General features: G+C 34.8%; 1 protein-coding gene, 1 long non-coding RNA gene and 1 pseudogene across 2 annotated transcripts; 2 read left to right on the top strand and 1 right to left on the bottom strand.

The window, feature by feature from the left end:
• Positions 1–1,655: 1,655 nt before the first annotated feature.
• On the top strand, positions 1,656–5,481 carry LOC145031713 (polygalacturonase At1g48100-like). The gene is made up of 7 exons (XM_078980322.1): positions 1,656–2,100; positions 2,197–2,364; positions 2,473–2,517; positions 2,610–2,817; positions 2,923–3,004; positions 4,082–4,604; positions 5,222–5,481. The coding sequence occupies exons 1-6, from the start codon at positions 1,762–1,764 to the stop codon at positions 4,584–4,586; spliced, it is 1,347 nt and encodes a 448-aa protein (XP_078836448.1). The 5' UTR covers positions 1,656–1,761; the 3' UTR covers positions 4,587–4,604; positions 5,222–5,481.
• Positions 5,482–5,792: 311 nt separating this feature from the next.
• Positions 5,793–7,533, bottom strand: LOC145031705 (tetrahydroberberine oxidase pseudogene; annotated as a pseudogene).
• A 1,034-nt stretch (positions 7,534–8,567) lies between these two features.
• On the top strand, positions 8,568–9,584 carry LOC145031697 (uncharacterized). The gene is made up of 2 exons (XR_013677003.1): positions 8,568–9,194; positions 9,409–9,584. It is a non-coding gene; the product is annotated as an uncharacterized LOC145031697 (long non-coding RNA).
• Positions 9,585–17,806: the final 8,222 nt, after the last annotated feature.

The raw sequence follows: 17,806 nt of genomic DNA, 5'->3' as shown, positions 1-17,806 counted from the left end.
AGACGCACATGTGCCACAAAATTTTTCAGTAATCTTTTCAGATGTATACAATCAACAAAATTGAAGGATATTGTTATGTATGACTTACATGTGAAGTGGGAGCTGGGGCAATGCTAGTGTGGAATGGCTTTAAGCTATTACTATGCATCCTTGTTCAATTGATTTAGTTCCTTCATTGCAAGGTGTGACTTGTTGTACAATGGATGTTGTTCCACATTTCCATAAACAATATTTAAACTCCTTACCCTTCCACTTCAGCTTCATATTGTCATGTATATGAAAAAGGCAAACTCTATTTTCCGTACATGGGAAGAGGGCCCATCTTTCTCACTTGTTTGACTTGGTACACCTTTCCCACAAGTTTCAAGTATCTTGTATTGTGCCTTTACACATTTCCCTAACTCTGTTTTTATCATTTTTGACAATGTCCATTTCTCTTCTTATCTCTATTGCATGTAAGTAAATTATGTATTTCACTTCCTAAGAACTTATGAATGTTTGAATTATATAGAAATGGTCACTTACTTGAGATGTATTATTTTTCTATGCCCTTTCAAAAACCCTAATTTTGTTTCTTCTTTTACTTATTTGACCTTCATCGGATGATGATCCAGATTATAAAACATTTGTGTTGATAACCCCACTTCCTCATCAGACATTAGTACATTGTCTTTTGTAACAAGAGTATCACCAATCCACCCCAAATTATCATAAAAAATATGGTCGAAATTCAACATGTCCACTTCAGGGTCATCCAATAAGTTATCCTCATCGACAAAAAAATCACTATCGTCACTGTCACTTAAATCTTCACTACCCTCACTATCACTAGATCCACCAAGGGGTTCACTAAAGGGCTCCATGTTTGGTTCATTCACAGGTGCAACATAAACTTTAATAAGGGATTCCATTCTAGGGGTAAAACATATGCCGCATCAATGTGACTAGGGGATTCCATGCTAGGTTCCATTCTACATATGCAACATAAACTCAAACCAAAGAATTAAGAAGGAGAAGATTTTGGGTGTTCTTGAGGAGATTTTGAAGACATTTGTTCATCTTGGATGATTGCTACATGTATAGTGCAATTAATCATTTCTTTTCCTTCTTATAGATATGTTTGACTACGTTCTTATCTAATCAACATGGAAGTATTCCATTGATAATTAGTTTATTTTGAAGGTTTTATAACGTATGTTTTTAAATCTATGAATGCAATTTCTACTTAAAATGAAGTGATTTTATTATTATTATTATTATTATTATTATTATTATTATTATTATTATTATTTTATTTATTTTATTTTATTTATTTATTTATTTATTTATTTTTTACTTTTACAAGTTTATTTGGCTAAAAATGGAGTTAGGTACGATAAAAGTTGATGGATATAATCTAGAAAGAGCGCTTAATAGATTCGGTCGACCAATTAAGTCGACTAAATATGTCAAAAATAATGCAATTAAATAATTAAAATTTGGAGAGGGTAGGGAGCCACAGCGTCCACGTACAAACCAACGTTTAGGTGACACGTGTTAACATCCTTGTTGGCATGACACCCGTAAACTTCTTGAGATTTTTTTTTCAGAGAACTTCCTGAGCTTTAATATAAATAACTGCATCTGTGTTGTCAGTTGTCACTAAGCCAAACCACTCTACCAGTTCCCTACTGTTAACGCCCTTTTTTTCTTCTTTCTAACTTCCTATCTTATGCACGAATAAATTAAGGCTACTAACGGTATATTCTTCAGTCATTTTCAATGAAGATCTTTCATGGGCTTTCAACCATTTTCCTGACCCTGCTCGTTTCCACCATGAATGTGGAAGGAAGATATCTTTTCCACAAGAACCAAAACAAAGGGTCATTGTCTTCAACAGACGTGGGTAATGATATGAACTCTGTTTCATCATGTGTTTTTGACGTTAAGAATTATGGTGCCATTGGAAATGGTTCCGCAGATGACACTCCTGCTTTCGTTGCTGCGTGGAAGGCAGCTTGTGCAGTAGAATCTGCTACTCTTTTAGTACCCTTCGGTTTCACTTTCATGATAACTTCCACACTATTCTCTGGACCTTGCAAACCAGGCCTTGTGTTTCAAGTAAGAAAATTCTATCTATATTTCAAAATGCATCATCGATCGATGACTGAAAAACATTCGCATATTTGAATTGAATGTGTTTTTGTATGTAAAAAGGTAGATGGGATCCTAACACCAGCTGTTGGACCAGATAACTGGCCAAAGAAAGATAGCAGAAGACAATGGCTTGTGTTCTTTGAACTTGATAACATGAGTTTGACTGGAACTGGTACCATTGATGGCAATGGCCAACAATGGTGGGACCTCCCCTGCAAACCTCATCAGGTAATTAGTTTTATATTAGGAAATTCAACATATTCCTGGTTAATTACTTAATTATACATGTGCATGTATATATCAATATCGATGTTTTAGCAATAAATGCGATTTCAGGGTTCTGGTGGAAAAACATTCCCTGGACCATGTGATAGCCCTACAGTAAGTACAAACATAAATTCAGGCTTCATTAATTAACATGTTGGGAATATGTATGGATCAACATCTAACTAAATTTTTTGTCTCTATGTTAGTTAATTCGGTTCTTTATGAGCTCAAATTTGCGTTTGAGTGGCCTACGAATACAAAATAGTCCAATGTTCCATGTGAAGTTTGATGGATGTGAAGGGGTAATGATAGATAAAGTGTTCATTTCTTCTCCTAAGCTTAGCCCAAACACCGATGGGATACATATCCAGAACACAAAGTCTGTTGGCATTTACAACTCAACGATAGGCAATGGTATATATGAATTATAATATATGGTGATTATAGCTTTGATCAGTTATATATGTTTAATTTTTATAATAAGTGTTTTGTTTTTTTGACATACAATAATTGTTTCAGGGGATGATTGCATTTCAATAGGACCGGGTTGTGTGAATGTTGATATAGACGGTGTTATCTGTGGACCTAGCCATGGGATCAGGTGGGTTATAGATGGCAACTCTTGATGTAGAAGTTTCAACTGTATTATTTTGGAGAAGAAGTTTAATTAGGGTTAAATGCAAGAAATATGAATGCAATTTCAAAATTGATATAGTTAGAGTCACTAAATCCTAACCATAATCCTTTTTAAATTAGTACAGTTATATACTTAACTAACTTTAATATCTAGTATATTTAAGTAATAAATATTAAAATTAGTTACTATCTTAATGAAATATTATTTGATTTCATATGATTTGTATGTATTGAATGTGCCATTTTTTTTTTGTTTTTTTCATTTTGGATGTGCCGTTTTTTTTTGTTTTTTTCGTTAATACATTATTTTGTATGTTCACATGTTATTTCTTTTACGTCTTTTAATTTCGTATTTATTTTGATTCTTTTATTTTCATCATATTAAATATTATAGTTTTTCTTATATGAAATAAATATATAAATATTTTTTATTTAGACACAACGTAAAATTTTAACATCTCTCTTAATTTTATTATTGTCGGCGGTATTTTATCAAAACTCTCAAAAGTTAATATAGTTACTGGTTTTCTATAATTTATAATTATGATTTTATTGCTATTATATATTTTAAAATAATAAATTATTAACTATTATCTTTATTATTGGTTAATTAGGATATGAATCTAGTCCCTATAAGAGGCAGGCTTCAATATATATCTTATTATTTATAATATCATACTTCTATTTATTCTATACTTTGAGGAACTACCTAAGTACCTAACTATGAAGGTATCTGATACAAAATAATATTTAATGCTATAATTTGGTAGATGTTGCAAAGACGATGTTGTAATAAATCAACTTAAATGAAAGTATGGTGCTATAATAAATATTTAAATGAAAGTAGGTGGATATATCTTGCATTTGACCCACAATTCAATATTCCACGTTTGTAAAAGAAAATATCAAAAATATGATAAGTACCTCTAGGACTCAACAAATATCTAGACTAATCTCATTAATTAAGTCCTTTATCTAAAACATGATATATCTACTACGTACTCACATCAACCTCTAAAGAATTTGTTGCGTAATTTTGCAGTATTGGAAGCCTTGGTGTTCGCAACTCACAGGCATGTGTTTCCAACATAACAGTACGCAACGTGGTAATACGCGATTCCGACAATGGAGTTAGAATCAAGACATGGCAAGGTGGGGCCGGATCTGTAACAGGGATAGCTTTCGAGAACATTCAAATGGAGAATGTGAGGAATTGCGCCATTATAGACCAGTACTACTGTACAAATAAGAAGTGTGTTAACCAAACGTCAGCTGTGTATGTTAGAGACATATCTTTCAGAAACATAAAAGGGACATACGATGTGAGAAGCCCTCCGATTCATTTTGCTTGCAGCGACAGTGTTGCTTGTGCCAATATAACAATGTCGGATGTGGAGTTGTTTCCGTTTGCAGGGGAATTGATTGATGATCCGTTTTGTTGGAATGCTTATGGGGTACAGGAGACTCTCACAATCCCTCCGATTAATTGTTTACTGGATGGTATGCCGCATTTGGCGTCAGAGGAAAACGTATATAGGTGCATTTGATGGAGATTTGGATTGGGTGTAAGTTTTTCTGGGTATTGTAGTTGAGAGTTATGCATAAAGTTAATACTGTATAGAACCCAATAGCCATATATATATATATATATATATATATATATATATATATATATATATATATATATATATATATATATATATATATATATATATATATATATATATATATATATATATATATATATATATATATATATATGATTGAAGTCAGAAGAAGTTAGTTAATAATTTCTCGATTAAGGTATCCTTCTATACAAATTTAATCCCAGAAAGTTACGAGAAAATATCCTCTTTGGCGGTGTTTACACCGTTTGGTTGATTCCCATGTTTGAAACAGGTGTGACTTATTTCAGTGTTTATTGTTAAACGTATTACAAAAATATAAATACATTACAATGCTAAAGAGCTAGAATAAAGTGGGCTAACTATACAATGGGCCACACTTAAATGCTAAAATACATACATGTACATTACATGATACGTCTAACATGTATTGCATGTGTATTTATTTTAGCATTTAAGTTGGCCCATTGTATAGTTAGCCCATTTTATGCTATAGGCCTTTATTTATAATTGTGTAATATGTCTAATATTTTTAACTTTGAGTTTTTTCTCAACAGATTGCATCTTGATCGTGTGGGGTTGATTGATAAATGATTTGTTGTAAATAAATTTTATTGAGAGTGGAGATATAAGGTGAAATTGTTTAGAAAATTATTTAGCATGAATTATAGCCAACCAAAAGCTTGATTCTTATAAAAATGGAGGGTCTATTTACGTTTTTTTACTGCATAAAACAACACTCAGTTGCTTTGTGGTATATCATTGGGGTTTAATGTGAACATGAATCCATTATGAACTTGTGTGGTATTTCAAATTATTGAGGAGATATTAATTTAATGTGAACATGGGCAAAAGACTAAATTATGATGTTTGTACTATTTTTTTCATGAATAAGTTTAGGACATTGAGAAATTTTATTCAATATGAAAGTAGTCTTTGATGTGAAGTTACAAGTTTGGGTATATTTAGGATTGAAGAGGTGTGTATGATCAAGATTTTAAAACACATGACAGTTTCCATCATCCTACTTCAACCCGAGCCTAAATTAGTGATTACCAAAGGCTTTTTAAAAATTTAAAATATCATGTTTATCCATCAACACAAAGTATAACAAAGAAATATAGTACGTAATCAAACAATGTATCTAGTAAATTAAAAAAAACAACAGAAGTAAACCCTAAATTGAATCCTTCTTCAAGCGACGATCAAATGTTGGAGAGAGGTGTTAGAAAACAGGGATACTTTGTGGACGTCGAAAGAAATTATGCGGATCAACTTTGGCCTTGATTCGAATCAACTTCTTGAAATTGTCCCTTTTCCAGTACCTCTCACCCCAAAGACTAGCTTCTTCATAATTAGAACTTCCAACACCAAAATCTAGATCATTGTAGTTGGAATATGCCTCTCTAGGGTTCTTCGACACATAAGGCGTGAATACCTCCTCCATGCTTTGCAGCCACGCTAACCTCCTAAGCGATGTAGGGGTTGTGTCGGAAGTTTGTCCGTTAAAATTGACAGTCTTGAGAATCTGTAACAACACCCCGGCTCTATGAGGATAAGGAATTGCTGTCTCTGAGTAATCAGACATCCTTCCGCCAAAAGGATTGATCATCAGAAGTGCTGCTCCGTCGTTTTGCATGAGCTGTCTCCATATCTTTCTTAGACCGCTTATGGGAATTGGTGTCCGAAGGAAGTCTGATTTACTTTTATTGTTCAATTTGAATATAGCAGACCGGTTCGTGTGGATCTCGGTTGGGATGGAACTTGGGAAGCCCCAAAACACAGAGGTCGACTGGATGCTTCTAATTTCTTCACATATCTCTCGTGTAACACCGAGCTCCGGAAATTTTTCGTCCAGCAACTGCAGCAATGTGTCCCTTGGACCCTGGTAAATTCCTTCAAACATAATTCGTATGGTTTTCTTGGTGGTGTTGCCAATATATTCAGCAAACACCTGAGTTCTTATATGTAGATTTCTATCAATAGTTGGCGCAACGTATTGATACTTGTGGAAAATTTCGGTTACCCCTTCTTCCGAAGTCTTATTCAATATAAAGACAGTTACTTTTTCGGGAACCGGAACCAACCTCAACTTCCATGCAAGGACGATTCCAAAACTGGAAGCACCGCCTCCTCGAATTGCCCAAAACAAATCTTTACCCATCGACTTCCTGTCCATGATATTTCCATTCACATCCATAAAGCGAACATCCAAAACATTATCAGCAGCAGTACCATATTTCCTCACTAGGTTTCCGTAGCCTCCACCTCCCACGTACCCACCAACACCCACCGTAGGGCAAACACCTCCTGGGAAATACAAGGTGTCGGTTTTCTGAGAAATACTGTAATAGAGTTCACCAAGTGTAGCACCTGGCTGGACCCACGTGGTCCTGTTGACCACATCAATGTCTATCGACCTCATGTTGGTGAAATCAAGCATAACAAATGGAACATCAGCAGTGTACGAGAGGCCTTCGTAGTCATGGCCCCCACTCCTGATCCTCATCTCGTACCCATGTTTCTTTGCACAGAATAGAGCCGTTTGGATCAGTGTTTCATCCACAGGTGTCACGATGACAGATGGTTTAGGAGTGGAGGGTTTAAGGAACCTAGTGTTTTGCACTGCAACTTGCCAAATAGGAGTGAAAGAAGCATTGGCAGGGGTGAAAAGGAGTTGAGAGATGGAGGTGACGTTGTTGGAATTGGATTGTATGCATATTATGAAGTTTTCGGTACTAGGTGTAGCATCCACAAGGGAAGACAAGTTTGCCCATGAATTAGAGAAGGAAAGAGTTAGAAACAAGAGGAAGAGAGAAGAACTCATTTGGAAATTCTTCATGTTTAATTTGGTGGGTTTGAGTATCTATGGCAGTGTCTTATTTATATAGAGTAGAGAGCATAGAGTTGACTGCAAAAAGGGTTATAAAAATGGTGAATTCAAACGAGGTTAAAAACCCTAGTAATTAAAAGCTTACTGGTCAGAATTTATCAAAAGTTTTTAAATGAAAAGTGATTTTGATCATAAGTGGCGTCTATAAACTAAAAGCTAAATAGATTTTCTCTATGTGTCTCTCTGTTTATATAAATCTGAAGTAACGTAAGCATCCACAAAATAACATTCTTTAGTCAGAGCATGATTAATTGCTGATCTAAGCAAATTGAGTTGAATAAGCAAAATGCGACTTGGGATTGTGATTTCAATTGGAGTATTCAATTGCGCTCTCTCTCTCTATATGTGATGCTTTCTGTGGACTACCAGCATTCAAAATTAATTACAAGTTTGAAAAATTCAATATTAATACCCTTTGAACTTTGAACTGGACGGTATAGCCTTAAAGAAGAACGTGCCTTTTTTTACAAATTACAATGCATCAAACCCAGGTCCTACACATGTGATAGATCCTTTCGTATACAAACATTGACTTAGGTTTCTAATAAACGACTCCTAGCTTTTAATATTTAATTTTTAATACTATTTCATATATACTAGTAAAAAAACCGGCACGGTTCGAATAAATTTAACGAACATATACTAATTTCAAAATTTTATGTTGTCTTCATCTTATTAAACAAAAGAACAAATTAATACGCGTGACTAAAAGAAGTATGATATTCAAATCTATAAATATTTTACATTAAAAGATGGAAAGCGGGAAATTAAAATTTATAATAAATTACACAAATGGTCCTTATGGTTTAAATTAATTTACATGTTTGGTCACATAGATATTCAAACATTGACTTTCGTCGCTATCAAACATTGACTTTCGTTCCTATCACATCCAAAATTATTATTATTTTTATTTTTTTATTTTTTTATTGTTTATTTCTTATTTTATATTAAAAAATAGTTTAAAACATGACGTGGGTCCCATCCCTAACCCGCCCATCATCTACACATCTTCAGATAAGCTACAAACGAACAACACTTCACGCCCCATTTTCTTGCTCACTGTTCTCATCAGCCACCTTCACCGCCGAGCCCTTCTTCCTCCCTACTCATCTCTCTCTACTGGAAACCTCAACCACCAAGCCCTTCTTCCTCATCTTTCTCTTGATTTTTCCGGTACCAAAATCTCCGCCACATTCCGCCCAATCTTCTCCAGATACTCCGATTTCTTCTATTCTGTAATACCCAATTCCACCGATAACAATCACCACTTTCTCCACCATCTTCTCCTCTATCTCCGACATCCAATACAACACAAACCTCTACCTCTGTAACTAACTATATGCACCAATAATCTATTAACCCCCAATTTCTTCATTCCAAAACACACACACACACACACACTTCACCTGGAGCACCTCCGTGTGTCAGTAGAGATATCTGCAATATGAATTGCCACTTGAGTTACCTCCGTAGCCATGGATGAGAACGAGGTTTGGTTTGTTCCGGTAGCGGTGGTTCGTCGCTCATATGTGGTTACCCTTCCTCTTTTCTTCTTCTCCGATAAGCTTTCTCCATCCAACATTCGATCATCTCGCCTTTCTTCTCCGGTGATATGGGTCCCAAATCATCTATAGGTAAAATGCACAGTGGAAAACAAAACACTGGTATATAAATCGTCCCTCTCTGACCCTTGTGACGTAAACGGGTAAAACCTAATATCAAGTTGCAGATTAAACCCTGCATCTTCATTGTTTCTGGTTTCAAGTTGTAGATTTGTTATGTTGCAGGATTTCTGGTTTCAAACAATTGATTTTCTCTTTTTTTGACGATGATGAATACGGATTTTAGGTAAGATGAAGGAGGTTGGGCAGGGTCGACATATGAGGTGGTGGTGGACTGGTGGTTTGCTGGATTTGGGGGGTGGGATATGATGATGGGACCAATCTATGTATTTCATTGTTTAATTATTTATTTGATTAATTACAAACATAAAAATAGCTGGTAAGGGAAATTTAGTTTTTTAAGAGGGTGTTTGGCATAGTTTTTTAAATAATTTTTGATTTTATCTTTTTAGAAAAAGTCTCAAAAGATGAAAGGAAAATAACTTTTGGAAAAGTCAGGATTACCTGATTTTTCACAACTTTTCACCAACTAAAAATATTAAATTACCAATATACCCCTCATCTACCCTAAACATATATTTTTTTGTCATTTTACATGTAAAACTTAAACCAACACTTTAATTTTTGATTTTTTCCGTTCAAAAGTCAATCCAAATACATTTTAAAAAATAACTTTTGTAAAAAGTTCTTTTACAAAAAGTCTTTTTACAAAAAAGACTTTTGCCCCCATAAAAACTAAGCAAAACACCCCCTAAATGTAGTAGCACTAAACTCCCAACCAAATCAAATTAAAGGGATGGTGGGAGTTTTAAAAAAAAAAATTATGGATCAAATATGCAAATTACCTCAAAGTACAATCACTATTTTCTGTAATATACTCTAAAACAAGTGTTGTTTAACTCATCAGAAATTTATTAAGACTATTGAGTCAGTTTGACATGAATTATAAAGTCAACATTATTACAAAAGGTCATATTCTAAATTTCTATCATTATCAAACATCAAATACACTAAATTGATCATTTCAATAATAATAATATGAAGCATAAACTAACATGAAACTTGGTTCAATAAGGCATAAGGAATTGAAATTTCAAATTTTGAGCCATGACTACATTTCCATTTAAACTAGCCTCTTGACTCTTGTCTAACATATATGTTACAAGACATCTATCGCCATGTGACCCTACTGAAGCTCTTAGATTCATGATATATATATATATATATATATATATATATATATATATATATATATATATATATATATATATATATATATATATATATATATATATATATATATATATATATATATATATATATATATATATGTTAGAACTAAAAAATATATACAATTTCGCCATATATAAGCAAATTTACCCCACCACGTCGATCCTCACAACGATACGATCTATACTATCGGATCTAAAATTAACCACTTTACCTAATCCGTACTCCCGGATTGGGTATGTCTGATCCATACTCCCGGTTCAATAACTGTTCCTATTCCATACTCTCGGACTAGGGATAATTAACTATTTCTTAATCCATACTCCCGAATTATAACAAATAATTATGTTCTATCCATACTCTCGGACTAAGGACAACTGATTAAGTCTAATCCATACTCTTGGATCAATGACAAATTTTAAAGTTGTTCCCTCCATGTATGTATATCTCACTTGTACTTACAAGGAGATACTACCCAACATCCCTCTTAATTTATTTAAGTCTACTTTGGATCCTAAATCATCATATATTTATCATATATGCTCTTAACATGTATTTCAGGCAATATCAAATATTTCTAACATAAACATACAATTCAATACTTTAATCAATACTTGTGTTAAAAATCATGTTAATGAAAAGGACTATGCACTCACTTTAGTAGCGTGATTGGATAGAATCTAACTAGAAACGGTCAGCGGTTCGTGATTGTCGGGCTCGGAACGCCTTCAGCAAACGAGAGAGAGAGAGAAGAATTTGGTGTAAGGAAGCTTAGGGTCGAACTTGCTATTTATAGGGTGCCAAAAACATGTCCGCGTCGAGGAGTCTTATGTCCACATCGTGGAACATGGCTGAATCATTTCGTTGGCTTGCCATCTGCGTTCTAGCTTCGAAAGGTGTTCAGATGACATTTCCACGTCGTGGCCTTTATTTCCACGTCGTGGAATCTTAACACATCACTCCTGTAGGATTAACATGTGTTTTTCTAGCTTCGATTAGTGTCCTTGACCAATTCCACATCGTGGACCTTATTTCCACGTCGTAGAATTGAGGCTGATTAGGGTTTCTGCCATGTGTCATGCCCTTAGACTGCTACATCTTTGGAAGGTCATAATGTTTGCATACGAACTCCGTTTTTTACGTTATTTATATCCACGCGTAGGTGTTGACATACTCTACAACTTTTATTTAGGCCCATAAGGCTAAAAAGTAGTTTATCATAAACTCACTTTTTACGATTCCCGGTGTCGTGCTGGTTTTGTCGCGAAACTTCGACAGGTCATAACTTCTTCATTATAACTCGGATTTCAGCATTCTTTATATGTATGGAAACCTTGTGACATATACTAAAACTTAGTTAAAATTATTTATTCTAAATAATACTCTATTAAAAAGTCATTTTTTATGTTTATCATCTCTAAATTGACTCCGAATCTGCGGATGCTACAATTATCTCCCCCTTAGGATGATTACACCATGGAATCAGCAAAACGGGGTTTGTAAAATGACTCCATATATTATCTCTTCATCCTAGGTAATAACCGTAACTTCTACGTTCCTTCGAACGAGTATCTAACTTTTGGACTTCTTGACTGCAGGCGATGCTCAATTTAGCACCCGCTCTCTATCACGTGTTGGACTTTCAATCGTAACCTTTGAGTTACATAATCTTTATTGAAGACTCGTTCTTCTTCTTAAAAGACTTAAGATAAGTTCTTTCCTTCATTTATCGTAACAGACTGATGTGTCATGTTATAATGACCTCTCATCGTATGATGCAACGCTTAGATTCAGGTCTTTTAGAGTCAAATTACAGAAAGAAAGATACTTTCCTTCATGATATAATGTGATATAATCACATTCTAGTGTGTAGTACTTCTAACTACAAGCTCTTACAACGATCACGATACTTCTATTGATCGCTTCGATTTTCTTTTACTTCAATCCCCTGGTTTAAGTCAGATGTTACATCGATCTTGGTTCTCTGAACAATGTAACATACTCATCTTTGTCGGAATCGATTTGATATGACTACTAGGGTCGGAATATCAATCATCTTCTTAGTCATTACCGAAACGATGGTAACGACAAACATGAATAAAACATAATCAATTAATAGCGCCTTGGTAACTTTGTGATTTTCCCTGATCCAAATATTGTCTCGTAGTTTTTTTAAGTCACCACACAAGAATTTCACATAGTTATTTAACACATCGGATAACATAACTAAGGTTTATATTATTTCTTGAAAAGATTAAATAGACTTTCAAGTTCACCCTACACTAGGCCTCTTATAATAGTCTACACCACATGATTCTATTTATATGGCTACTTATTATCCTGATCTTCGGATATATCCTCACTCCTGATCTCTTTCATTGTCACATGCTTCATCAAGGATCATCTGGAGTGCTCTTGCCTTTGGCTTTGGTGGTACGTTTGGCTTCGTAGCTCCTTCCATGTTTGGGCAGTCTTGCTTGAAGTGTCCCTCTTCACCACACTTAAAGTAGACTTCTTTCTTGGCCGTGCATTCACCGGCATAGTGACCAGTCTTTCCACACTTAAAACAAGTGAATTCTCCGTTACATTTCCCAAAGTATTTCTTTTTATACTTCTCGCATCATCTTGCTTCACCTCGCCGTCCTCCTTCGAACCAGACTTCGAGAATTTTCTCTTCTCATTGGACCTTGAAGATCCTTCAAACTTCCTCTTTTCGCCAACCTCAACCTTGCTGGTGGCTCTTCCCTTTATCATTTCCTCAGTAGACTTGGCAGCCCAGATAGCTGCCTCCAAAGTAGGTGCTTGACGTACTGGCACCGCGTATTCCCATGGAAATCCATTCGCGTACCTATCGATTTTTCTCATCTCGTCTAAGACAATACGCAAAGCAAACTCCATTTTTTCTGTGAAGTTATTGGTGTATTCATCGATGGACATGCTTTCCTTCTTCAATGTCAGGAATTGGCTCTCTAGCTCAAGCAAATTTTGGGCTGAGTAGTACTCGCGCTTGAAGTGCACTAAGAACTTTGTCCAAGTTAGTTGTAGGGGCTTATTGGGACTTATGGTCTTCCCAGAGTGTTCCACCAGCGAAGAACGCCACCTCTGAACTGACGCACTGCAAATGTGGTTTGTAGCTTGCCTTTGCAACCACATGTCATGAAGGCTAATTCCATCTCCGAAATCCAATCCATTACTTTGATGGGATCCTCCTTTCCAGTGAAAGTTGACGGCTTGCAAGTCATAAAGTCTTTATACTTGCATCCGCTTCTCTCGACTCCGTCCTCTTGGTCATTCCTCCTAACCACAGGTGGTTCAGCTTGACCAATAGTCATACTGTAGTTCCCTTCCTCTAACTGTCTGTCATTCAATTCTGGTTGTTCAACAAGCATCGTAGGTTCATACTTATTTTTTAACAACATCTGCCTCATCTCTTCCCTCTATTTAGCCATCATAACCCGAATCATGGACTGTACTCCAACCATTGTGATTGGCTCAGGTGCAGCTGCTACTACAAGCACCTGCTCAATCACTTGCGGTTGAGGCTGCTGATTGCTATTTACATTGGCATTTTCGATTCTGCTTCAGGTTCTTGCCATTTTGATCTATATACTAAATCAGACGTTCGGTGTGCAGTGACGAGAATTTAGATAGGAAGGCTTTATTTACGATAGATGTATAAATCTCCTTATCACTCAAAAAAGTTACATGCTAGTTCTAATATCGTAATTAAACGTTTAGCAATCTGAACACATAAAATTTTCAGATGCGGTCGGCAATAGACCATGGATCCGATCAAATAATAGTATCATAAAGCATATAATGCTATAACATAAATCATTTAGCACATAAAAGCAATTTAGGCATCTAATCCTAAAGTAAACTAGTGATTGTGTCAATTCAAGTGTACTACCTAAAATATAATAGACACGCTAATCACGATCATCACTTAGCATTCTAAGTTTAAGTCTAGAAATTTCCTAAAATTTCTAGTTCGCTTAAACTAATGCTCTGATTCCAACTGTGACATCCCCAAATTCATGTTCATTTGAAAAATTTTATTTATGTTCATTTGAAAATCAAAGTATTCATTTTTAAAGAATAATGTTGCAAAATTTGTTTCCAGAAAAACATGATAAATACATTATCAAAGCATTCCCGAGGAAATGTATTTTATTCATTTTAAAACATTGGGATGTCATCGTGAATACATAAACATAAGCATAAACAGACCCTACATTCGTTTACACTAGTGATTTACATCTCTTTTAATCTCTCAGTGCAATGTGTCTTTGTATCGATACCTGTGATACAAATCAACTGAGTGGGTTAGATTAGGAAACCTGGTGAGTACATAGAGATTTCAATCCCACAATGTTATATCATATATATATATATATATATATATATATATATATATATATATATATATTATAACTAAAAAATATATACAATTTCGCCATATATAAGAAAATTTACCCCACCACGTCGATCCTCACAACGATACGATCTATACTCTCGGATCTAAAACTAACCTCTTTACCTAATCCATACTCCCAGATTGGGTATTTCTGATCCATAGTCCCGGTTTAATAATGATGCCCATTCCATACTCTCAGACTAGGGACAATTAACTATGTCTTAATCCATACTCCCGGATTAATAACAAATAACTATGTCCTATCCATACCCTCGGACTAAGGACAACTGACTAAGTCTAATCCATACTCTTGGATCAATGATAACTTTTAAAGTTGTTCCCTCTATGTATATCTCACTCGTACTTACAAGGAGATACTACCCAATATCCCTCTTAATTTATTTAGGTCTACTCTTTTTCCTAAATCATCATATATTTATCATATATGCTCTTAACATGTATTTCAGATAATATCAAATATTTCACACATAAACATATAATTCAATACTTTAATCAATACTTGTGTTAAAATCATGTTCATGAAAGGGATTACGCACTCACTTTAGTAGCGTGATTGGATAGAATCTAACTAGAAACGGTCAGCGGTTTGTGATCGTCGGGCTCGGAACGCGGAACGCCTTCAACAAACGAGAGAGAGAGAGTGTGTGTGTGTGTGTGTGTGAGAGAGAGAGAGAGAGAAGAATTTGGTGTAAGGAAGCTTAGGGTCGAACTTGCTATTTATAGGGTGCCAAAAACATGTCTACATCGTGGAGTCTTATATCCACGTCGTGGAACATGACTGAATCTCTTCGTAGGCTTTCCATCTACGTTCTAGCTTCGAAAGGTGTCCGGATGACATTTCCACGTCGTGGCCTTTATTTCCACGTCGTGGAATCTTAACACATCACTCCCATAGGATTAACATGTATTTTTATAGCCTCGATTAATGTCCTTGACCAATTCCACATCGTGGAATTGAGGCTCATTAGGGTTTTTGCCACGTGTCATGCCCTTAGACTGCTACATCTTTGGAAGGTCATAAATTTTGCATACGAACTCCGTTTTTTACATTATTTATATCCATGCGTAGGTGGATACGTACTCTACAACTTTTATTTATACCCATAAGGCTAAAAAGTAGTTTATCATAAACTCACTTTTTACGATTCCCGGTGTCGTCCTGGTTTTGTTGTGAAACTTCGACAAGTCTTAACTTCTTCGTTATAACTCGGATTTCAGAATACTTTATATGTACGGAAACCTTGTGACATATACTAAAATTTAGTTAAGATTATTTATTCTAAATAATCTTTTATCAAAAAGACATTTTTTACGATTATCGTCTCTAAATTGACTAGCTTGAATCCGCGGACGCTACAGAACCTCTGCTTTCTTTTCAGTGTACTCGTCACCCCAAATTTCTATTGCTTGTGTCACGGGAATGGTTTTCTCTTCATCATACTCACACATCGCTCTTCCTTCATTTTCGATAATCATACTATGCAATATTATACATGCATACATGACTTCATGCATTTTTTTCTCGCTGAAAAAATTATTGATTTTTTCATATAAACCAACGTTTCTTGGTAGCTCTAAAAGCCCGCTCGACATCCCTCCTAGCTATTTCTTGAGCTTTCTTGAATTTTTTCCGACGAGTATCATTCGGACACGTAAACGATTTAACAAAAACTACATACTCAGGATAGATCCCATCAACTAGATAATAACCATATTTATATGGTGTTCCATACAATTGGAAAGAAGAATATGGTGCAGATCCATCTTATATGTTGTTAAATATATGTGAACGATTAAGAACGTTAATGTCGTTAAGGGATCCGGGAGAACCAAAAGAAGAATGTCAAATCCACTGATCCTGTGATGTCATCGCTTTAAGTATAACCGTCGGATGCCCATGATCACCTTTTGTAAATTGCAAATGCAATATTGTTTCCAATGCATGAAGCCTACAACTAGCATATAATTGACATAAACAACGTAAAATTGAGTTATATAATTACCTCTTTGTTGTAGCTTGTAGGTTTGGCCTTTAAGAACTTAGCACCTCAAATGGTTCACAGACACCATGAACAAATGGAGGACTTTTGAGAGAGAATGTGGAGCACTAAAATTCAGCTATGCTTCTCTAAGAATACATATGCAACCAATTTTAGGCAAAATGGGTGTCATATATATAGTGTAGGAATCCAAGAGTCATGGGTAAACCCTAATCCATACACTTGGGTTATGATCCATATTTCATGTAGGCTAACTCTTCATGAATACTTACATAAACTTAGCCCATCATGGATCACTACCCCAAACTATATATATATATATATATATATATATATATATATATATATATATATATCACTGATTTAATTATATATATATATATATATATATATATATATATATATATATATATATATCACTGATTTACATAATCAGTCCCCTTTAATTTAATTAGTCTCTTTTGATCAGTAAATCAATTCCAAATTAATTGTTGATCAATACTAATTAAATAACATGATTCCGTATTAATATATTAGAACTTATAATATATTAATAAATCGTAAATAACCTTGTAACAACCCAATTTTCACATCCAAAAAAATTCATTTTAATTAATAAATTCAATTAAAACATTCGTAGGAAAATATTGTCGAATCATAACATCTCATAAAACTATGTATAATGTCTGAAAACCCAAATCGTAAAATAGTGATAATTTCATAGTACAATCCCAAGGAATCTCATAGTGCGGAATCTGAGGTGTGTGTATGATGTGCAGCTACTGTACCGACTCCTTCCCTTTCGCTGAAGAGGTACCTGAAACAAAACTGAAAGTTGTAAGCATGAAACTTAGTGAGTTCCCTCATAGTACCACATACCATACAATATACTGTCAGACAATTCTAGGGTGCTTGACTTACCCAGGTCAAACCATTCTGGGGTGTTTGATGTACCC

This window comes from Lactuca saligna, chromosome 1 (genome assembly GCF_052625555.1).
Source record: "Lactuca saligna cultivar CGN05327 chromosome 1, ASM5262555v1, whole genome shotgun sequence".
NCBI classification, from domain to species: Eukaryota; Viridiplantae; Streptophyta; class Magnoliopsida; order Asterales; family Asteraceae; genus Lactuca; species Lactuca saligna.
This window is presented reverse-complemented; position numbering and strand designations above follow the sequence as displayed.

What these genes read in the sequence shown, in the direction of transcription:
- LOC145031713 (XM_078980322.1), top strand. Translation starts at nt 1,762, where the DNA reads ATGAAGATCTTTCATGGGCTTTCAACCATTTTCCTGACCCTGCTCGTT. An exon ending in TCCCCTGCAAACCTCATCAG is followed by an intron (nt 2,365 to 2,472) that starts GTAATTAGTTTT and finishes ATGCGATTTCAG; the next exon opens with GGTTCTGGTGGAAAAACATT. An exon ending in GACCATGTGATAGCCCTACA is followed by an intron (nt 2,518 to 2,609) that starts GTAAGTACAAAC and finishes TCTCTATGTTAG; the next exon opens with TTAATTCGGTTCTTTATGAG.